Source organism: Anopheles merus, chromosome 2L (genome assembly GCF_017562075.2).
Source record: "Anopheles merus strain MAF chromosome 2L, AmerM5.1, whole genome shotgun sequence".
Taxonomy (NCBI): Eukaryota; Metazoa; Arthropoda; class Insecta; order Diptera; family Culicidae; genus Anopheles; species Anopheles merus.
In genome coordinates, this window is record NC_054083.1 from 33851221 (window position 1) to 33860347 (window position 9127).

The window sequence follows — 9127 nt, forward strand, 5'->3', positions numbered from 1 at the left end:
TACAGCGGTCTCGGTTACTATTACAACGACGCGCTCGGCCTGTATCCTGGAGGAGTCCTTACATACGGTTCGCACTACCCACGAAGCTGTAGCTGTGGCAAATGTGATACCTGTACAAAGGTCTCCTATCCATATGGATCCTACTACAGTCCCCTCTTGAGTGTTCTGTAATCGGAAATGAAGGGTATTAATTCTTGGTATGTCAGTATCACGTGTTGACCAACGAAAAAGATACATCAAACGAAACGAATAAATGAATCAGACCTTGGTTTGCATTACATAACAAAAACAAGGCAGAGTTTTTCCTTTATTGTCATTAGCAACGGATGTGCAATTTCGCTTTAGAATTCAAGGTGCCTCTTTATTTATTCGTTTACTTATTTTATTTATTTATTGATATATTAGGTTTTTTCTTCACTTTATTATGGAAGCCCTGCCGTTTTATCAGATTTTTCTGACTAGTTCACATGAGATCAAATGAGTGGCATTTACTCCCTTTTTCCTGCCTTATCCCGGGTATACTCAGTTGAGTGAGTTTCGATCAAAAATGACCCGACTAATTTATTCGTTGATTGGTATTTTTCGTCATTATCCTCTATACAATTGTTTAGTCGGTCTCTTGGTACAGTCATCAACTCGTTGCTTGTTGTTGTCCTATAACAACAGACTTCTTATGTTCTCTCTATGTTTCCAGGAATTTCTTCAATGGATGTTTTGATATTTATATGTTTGCTGAAATTATCCGGAGTAATTTAAATCTTCTTTAAACAAATTTGATTATAATTGACTATTTCACGGATTGAATAGTAATAATTTTGCAAGCATTAAAACCATTTGTGAACTGTAGAACAATAAGAACTGTATCAGTTCAGTAATCAGTTCAGTAAAAATGGATCGTCTACTAATTTTGGGATATCACCAACATGACATCTAAAATTATTAACATTTTCTGAAACGTCTTTAATCTTTCAGAGTTTATCACCAGAAATAAGTCTTGTTGTAATCTATTTTTTGTTTTGATAATATTGTAAACAAATGAATAATTTCATTGGAAGTCAATCATTACTAACAAATGATTATTTCTAACATAAAGATTCTATGATTTATTTACAAAAGCTATATGCACAAATCGAATCGACTGATTAGTTTAAATGAAAATTCATTAGAATCGACCAAATGAAATTCAGTACTTAATAGCTAAATAAATAATAATAAAAATTAGGTAAAGAAAAAACACAGAAAAGTTCCGTTAGTTAAGGATGTCAAAACCAAGATCCATGCAATTTATTCATTTCATCCGATACATATCTCTTCGCTTCCGGTATGATTACAGAACACTCAAGAGGGGACTGTAGTAGGATCCGTAGGGATAGGAAACCTTTGTACAGGTATCACATTTGCCACAGCTACAGCTTCGTGGGTAGTGCGTACCGTATGTAAGGACTCCTCCAGGATACAGGCCGAGCGCATCGTTGTAATAGTAACCGAGACCGCTGTAGCCCGGCACGTAGTCATAGTTTCTGTAGAGTAAGTTCGTGTTGACGCAAGCTGGAAAAGAAATGATCGATCAAACATGATCATCAAATTCTCAAGATTGGTTAACAGATCGATTATACCTGATTGAACCTGAGCGGCACAGGCAACGAACAGGACGAGAGCGACGATTGACTTCATGGTGAAGGGGTTGAATAGAGATGTGTGAGCTGCTGCAAATCTTCAGACACTGCTATTGCTGTTTGATGTTAATTCTTGGATGAGACGGAGTTTATATAGGATGGCTTAAGATGTAGAAGTTCTAGTAGATGTACAAATGCATAGAACAAAGCTTTGTTGTTTTAAATTAGTCGCTACATGTTATTGAAAGTGTTGACGTTACCTACATTGTTCGAGATGTTTAGTTATGCCGATGTTTGTATTATAGAAACGTTGTAAGTGTAATAAGTGCAACTGCACGTATAAAATGCATAATTAATGTTTGCGTTAAACTTCTGGTTTCATGCGATTTCCAAAACGATAATACGATTTACACATTACTTACAATCTCAAGCATAACTGCATCAATTAAATTAATCAACGACATTACCTTTACTCTATTTAGTAACATAAGATCCATACATAGGTCAAACCACTCGAAATTGTTACATTGTAATGGAAAATCTGAACAATGCCACACGCCTTACTGTAATCACACGTAAGAAGCGCTGCCATGGCTAGTAATAATAACAACCCATTGAGGTTTGTTTTGTTTTCTGTTCAACAATTCGTTACTATTATATCCAACGCTGTCCTATCACTTTATTGACACGTGCACATGCAGCACCAGACAATTGGATGCTTTAAAAAAAACATCATTCTCTCGTACAGTTAGTATATAAACCGAAATTAAAACTACCAGAGCATCAAACAACTACCACAGCTCATTCAGCAAACGAAAAACCAACAGTCCATCCACACCACCATCATGAAGTCGATCATCGCTCTTGTCCTGTTCGTTGCCTGCGCTGCCCAAGCGTTTGCGCTTCCTTGTGGTAAATACGAATGTTGAGTTACGCAGTCCGAACAAAAATGGTAATCCGATTCCTGTTGTTCATTCTCCCATTCCAGATTGTAAGAAATACCCGTCCAACGTGGAGCGTCATTCTGTACCGCTGCACAGCGTGTGTGGCAGCTACTCCCCGTACGAGGTAGGATCCAACTGTCTGGTTAAGCACTTCCATCCGACGGAAGTGGTGAAGAGCTGCGGCAACTGTGGTAACTGCCCGACCTGCCGCCAGGAGTACTATCCGCACTATCCCCGCAAGAGCTGTGGCAACTGTGGTACCTGTTCGTCCTGTCGCCAGCCGTTCTATCCGTACGGACATCCTCTCTACGCTGCGCATCCCTATTTCTGAACGGTGCACGCAATCGATAATGAATGATGACTATTAATCGATGGGAATAAAACGATAATCTAAAGCAATTCAAATAAGTAACATGTGTAGTTGTTATTGATAGGCCCTTAAAACTTGCAGCGACTTCATAGGAGTAATTTTTCAATTTCGAACATCAAATTCCCCTGACGGAAATTGGCATAATCTTCTTATTTGGTGCAACAACTAAGCGTAGAAAATTAAAGGTTAATAATGAGTCTTGCAGTACCTTCTTCTTTTTCTTATTTAGCACACCAACTATAATCGGTCTAAATCTGTTTTGGTAACAAACCAAAAATCATGGAAACATCCCTGTAATGAGCTTGACTACATGCGATTCGTTGGTGTACTCATAAGCAGGATAGTCGACAACTGATCGAGGTTGAGTTGTTTTGGGGCTTGAAATCACACCCAGCGTAAAAAAAATTTGGTTTTTTGACTTATCTACAGTTGAAAAATCAACTTCTGGGAGGGTTTGGTCCATCTTTAACCTGTTCGCGGGCTTTTTGTTAGATCTTACGTCTTGAGGAACGACCCACAGAAGTTGTCAACTGTAACAACATGTCCCTCGTGAGTTCAAGCCTGGTGTGGAATGTCGTCGCCTCGTAGCAAGTACTGACAATACGGCTTCGAGGTATAGAATAAGTCGAAAGCTTGTATAATACAGGTCAGTAGGACCGCATAGGTCCTTACGACAAATAAAAGAACCATTCTAACACATTTGGCGAAAGGCCAGTGTTTCTAATGAAAGACTTCTTCATATCTTTTGGTTCACCAGTTAGTATAGATCCTTGAAGAAGAGCCTTGGAGGAGAGCCTTGGAGGAGAACCTTGTTTAAGAGAATCGCAGAAAGTATGATGTGTGTTTCTTGTGCTGGGCGGCAGAAGCTACCGGTTAAGCAAAGATAAAGTAATTAAGAACAATTCATTTTTTCTTAAAAGGAACAGCCGTTGTAACTCGTCATTTCACCGGTTCCTCACATGCGGCGCCAAAAACGTTTCCTCTCGAACGCGACTAAGCGAGTTCCATCACTTTTGGACTGTTTCCATATTACAGAGGCTCATGTGTATGAGCTCTGGTACTATGAATGTACGATATAGTCCCAGCTTTGTCCGTCGCGGCAGGTTATTTGAGGTGAACTGCTTTCTTTTAGCTGCCGTCATCCTTGTGAGCAATTCAGCTTCCATGCTATCGATAGTATTGTCCTTTGGCCCGATGACATTGAGTCGGTTACGAATACCTCTTTTGCTTTCGGTATTCACGCCTCCATTGCCCTTTAGAGGACTTCGTGACGGGTTTGTTTAGCGTCAAGATGACCCTAGACGATTAAATTCCCGGGATGATGACCCCCCTCCAGATTCGCCCCCCTTCCAGATACCTAAGCTTGGATATGTGATGACCGGTGTTACCACACATACTGGGACGTGTCCGGATAGGAGTTGGATAAAAAAGCCTATATTATTCCTCTGAGGAGCTTCGGATGCTATCCGAATGCGGTTCTGGTAGGCTACGTTAGGGTATAATTCAAATAAATTAAGGGCTTAAACATACTATATAGAAACTTGCTCAGTGTTTTATTAACACATATTCATTGACCGTGCTAAAGATGATAGCCACCACCGGTAGTAAGTCGAAGACATCGAATTCATGTTCTGAGATACAGAAGCTTTTTTTTAATATCGCGTAAGAATGACCAAGGGAAACACTCTTGCTGCAGGATTTAAGTTTTTTTTGTTAGGAATTAAATAATATTTTCCTGACAATTTTCCTCTAACTCTTCCAAAACTATCTTTTGTTTGAATACTTGGGCACAAATCTCGTTAGAATCAAGTCCTCAGTACGCAGCAACTGTTTAGGACAACTGTAGGAAAAGCAAAACACAACAACGAGTACTGACTACGATTGAGCAACAAAGCCATTTATTATCGTTATCGAAATGTGAGTCTCAACTCACACGCATAAAACAATAGTCCCAGCACGTGTCGATGTAGGAAGTAGAAAAGCTATTATGCCTTCAGAGCAGTATGTTACTGCTGTTAGTATGTATTCCAGGTTATATGTTTGTATAAAAACAATACGTGTTGTATGACAGCGAGTTAGTTCAACGACATCCTTCCTCTGGCAGAATTACTAACTGGTGTTAAAGAACACGATGAAGCTGCTCATTGCATTCACCCTGCTCGTCGTCTGCGTAGCCCAGAGCCAGTCAAGTAAGCAGGACGGGCTTTACTTAAATTACTCCCTGTGCGATGATTGCAGTTGATGATAATTTCGGCTTTCAGGATACGCACCAGGACATCATACGTACGATGTGGATCCAAACTGCGAACATCCGTTTTACGGCTTCCGAGGCTGCCCGTACTATCGGTTGAACAGATACTTCCCTTCGCTTCGGCCGTATTCTGCCGGGTGTGGATGTTCCAGCTGCGCAAAGGTGGTGAACCCTTATGGCGCTCCCTACCGCACGGATGCTTACGTTAATTCGATAGTCTTTTGAACCGTTCAGTCTTGGTGAACCGTTTGTGTGTTTCCAATAATAATAAAAAGTATGACTTATTGTACTGTATTTTCCATGTTTTTTTATTACAAATTACAACTAACAAGCATATGCATATATGCAAAGTAAAAGTTTGTAAAACATATGGCAAGCTGAGTATATGGTTTTCTTCAATGGAGGAACATTTGTTGGTGTTTTTTTTTTGGCATTGTTGACCACGCACCGGTATATGTAGACCAAACAAACAATGCAAATTTCCGTATGATTATGCAACAGTTATGCGAGTTATTTACAAAAGACAGGCCCGTGTAGCAAACGACACCAGAACCGCCAGTTGATAAAACACCGTCCATTGCGAAGGAGGTTGCTTTATAGGTGTGGTGCTTTTAGTGCTATTATACTATTTATTTATTTATCTTTGTTTTTCGAAAGCTTTATAAAAATCAGTTGCATCTAAAATAAACAAACGTGTTTGTTTTATTTTATTGCGCCAAAAACTAAACGATTTATTCTTTTTTATTTTTGCTCCACGATAATAATGCTGTCAAGTTAGTCAAGTCTACTCTCAATCATTGTATGCTTTTATTCATTTCAATTTTGCAATGTTGTACATTTTAATATCTTCTATTAGATTACTTTATAAAACTGCTACTGAAAAATGCTTAGGAAGCGTTCAATCCGGACGGGAATTGAGACGAGTGAAGTCTTGTGGAAGCCCGTGTCTATATAACTTACACCATCGTGACAAGGGCTCCATGAGGAGTTTAAAATATTAATAAAAGAATATTTTCCATATTATTCCCTGTCCTCCTATTGCTAGGCCTTAAATACTCTGTAAAGTAAAGCTTTGTTTTGTGCAATTTGTTATATATTAAACTTTTTGTAGTTTGAATTCGTACGCACTAACACATTTTAGGCAGATAGCAACATACATTCAGGCACGGTTGGAACGGTATCCGCAAAACAGGAAGCGAACACAACCACCACCCCGCGATAGGGCTGATTCGGTAAACAGCAAATTGCAGGTTCGTTGCTTCGACCCCTTCCACGTGTATCTGCGAAAACGTGCACGCATGCGGTACTGCTAAGCGCGAGGAGCTGCCAGAGCTACCAGAGCCTGGTTTCTCGAAAAACATTTATCGTTTCACCGGGCATCAAATTGTGACCGTATATAAAAGCGCTCCGCCGAAAACGGTCCACATTCAGTCAGCTTCATCCCGCACAGCTACGTGGATACAAACAATAGCATTATTAAGGTGTTTAGGAAACCGAATCCAATAACGGTGTAAAGCCAAAATGCGTTCTCTTATTGCGCTGATCGCTCTGATCGCTTGCGTTGCGCTGGCGAATGCTGGTAAGTGAGAAGAAGAAGAAAAAAAACGGGACGTTAAAAACACTTCAGCGTTGACTCAAAAAACATTTTCTTCAAAATTTCCAGGAAGCTTACCCCACAAGTATCCTTATACGCGCGGGCGCTGTTATGAGAACAGCTACCATGAGTATCCTTTGATGCCCGCGAACTTTGACAACTACTTCATGTACAACTACATCAAGCCGTCCCCGAACGATGGCTTCCCGTACTATGGCTACCCGTACGGGGAGTGCAGCAGCTGCCGCAAGTACCAAACGGAGGAGGTGGCCGTCGTCAAGCCGGAGTGTCCCTGCCAGCAGCAGCACTAAATGCTGCTAGCCTTGCTTCTAGTCTGTATGCTCTCCAATGTGCAGAATGACGGTTAGAAAACAAAATCCTGCGTTGCGAATAAATTCTGTCACAGTCACTGAAATGTTACAGGACGATTGTCATCTGTTTTGTTGTGGTCTTATCCTCATACTCTTTCGACACTTTGCAATTTTGGTCGAGCGCTAGTATTAATCCTCGATTAGTTACTCACAGAGAATGTTTTATTTATTTCCCAAAATCAAACACTCGCACACTAGTCATTGGCATTACGGTAGAAACTTAAAGGTAGAGTAAAAACAGTAAACGGGCACACGCCACACGTGGTCGGCGGCACACTTCTCTAATGGTCAGCAGTTTTCAAAAACTCCGTATACTGCTCTTCGCTCATCAGCTTCGACAGCTCGTCCGGTTTGGTGAGCTTCAGCTTGAAAAGCCAACCTACGGAAAAGCGGAAAAAGAGATGAGTTTTGCCTCCCATAGCGTGTAGGCACGCTGCGCCCAATCATACACACACACACACACACACACACGTACCATTCTCGTAGCAGGATGAGTTCACCAGACCGGGCGTCTCCTCTACGGCACCATTTTTCACCGTCACCTCACCGGACACGGGTGAGTAGATTTCGCTCGCCGCCTTCACACTCTCCAGTGCGCCACACTCGTCCTTCTGCGATAGTTTGGTTCCGGGATCGGGCAGCTGTGCGAACACTACATCACCGAGGGCCTCCTGCAAAACGGAAACGGCATGCAAACAAGAAAAGGTCAATAAAAACGCTGATTACAACACTGATTTACTCTCTCCGGTATGGTGATAATTACCTGTGCAAAGTTCGAAATGCCAACCGTGCCTACATCACCGTCCACCGACACCCATTCATGCTTGTCCGTGAAAAGACGCTCTGAAGGAAAGGGAAATGGTACAGATAATGGATTAGCGGCACGCAGTTTTCGCCACGATCGGCACACGATCGCACTCGGTCGTTCGTACTATAATTCAATGGCTTTCGCTTATCGGGCAAATGACCCTCAAATCGGTGCGGCATTCCAGGGGTTCATGTTTTGGCGCACCCCATTGCCCAATCACCACACAACACTGCCGATTACCGAATCAATCACGCATTTCGTTGTCAACAGTTCGTGCACAAGTTTTTAGGCTGACGAAATCATGCCGCCGGCTCATGCAATGCGCTACCACTGCGAGGCTGGGCGAGTTCTCGGGCGCCATTGCGATCGCCAACACGAGCCGGAAGGTTCTGGAGTGAGTTTTCTTATGTTTAAAAGTGATACAAACAATTTTGAAAAGGTTTTTGCGATTCAGTTTTTGTTTTCGACCTTATTGAACCATCTTCGCCGTTTTTTCAACCACCAACCATAGGCCATTTGAATTTTATAGCAACAGTTTGACGTTACAAATCATGTGTCACCCTGTGCACGATATGCGTTTGACAGGTCGACCGATATCCACACACGATACGAGTAGGGCCGGTGTTTTGTTGTGATTCTTCTCTTTGTAACACATCCTCACATCCTTTCCCCACACCCCGCAAGGGGACCGGGTACGATGAATCCGGGCTGGAAAACACGATTTTCACACCCACAATCACACACATACATACACCGCAGAGGAAAACTTATATCTTCATTTACCTTTCAGCGCCACACTGCTGATGCTGAACGGACGGGCCCGCAGGGTCCAGCTTTTCGCGCTGGTCTTGGCCACCAAGCTGCCTAACCGCACGGTCGCACGAACGTGACATAACACCATCTTGATGGGCCGACAAACTTTCTGTCTCTCTTGCGAGGATCGTAACGCACGTATGGAACCGAACGGACTGAACCCGGCACGCTCACTGGTGGACTACTCCGGTGGATGGGTACGTTCCACCCTGCTGCTGCGATGGCCTGGCGCGATTAGTGCTCGTAATGGTGGCTGTGTACCGATTGACCCCGGAGGGGCTGCCGGTTATCAGCGATACGTATATTGGCCTCGGCCGGTGGTAGAACAGAGAGCAGCGCCGTACTCTATCGACAACGGAG

General features: G+C 42.4%; 1 protein-coding gene across 1 annotated transcript; it reads right to left on the minus strand.

The window, feature by feature from the left end:
* Positions 1-7290: 7290 nt before the first annotated feature.
* Positions 7291-9038, minus strand: LOC121594408 (glycine cleavage system H protein). The gene is made up of 4 exons (XM_041917610.1): positions 8738-9038; positions 7910-7989; positions 7622-7817; positions 7291-7525 (listed from the first exon to the last, which is right to left on the minus strand). The coding sequence occupies exons 1-4, from the start codon at positions 8853-8855 to the stop codon at positions 7428-7430; spliced, it is 492 nt and encodes a 163-aa protein (XP_041773544.1). The 5' UTR covers positions 8856-9038; the 3' UTR covers positions 7291-7427.
* Positions 9039-9127: the final 89 nt, after the last annotated feature.

What these genes read in the sequence shown, in the direction of transcription:
- LOC121594408 (XM_041917610.1), bottom strand. Translation starts at nt 8,855, where the DNA reads ATGGTGTTATGTCACGTTCGTGCGACCGTGCGGTTAGGCAGCTTGGTG. An exon ending in CAGCAGTGTGGCGCTGAAAG is followed by an intron (nt 7,990 to 8,737) that starts GTAAATGAAGAT and finishes CCTTTCCTTCAG; the next exon opens with AGCGTCTTTTCACGGACAAG. An exon ending in GCATTTCGAACTTTGCACAG is followed by an intron (nt 7,818 to 7,909) that starts GTAATTATCACC and finishes TCCGTTTTGCAG; the next exon opens with GAGGCCCTCGGTGATGTAGT.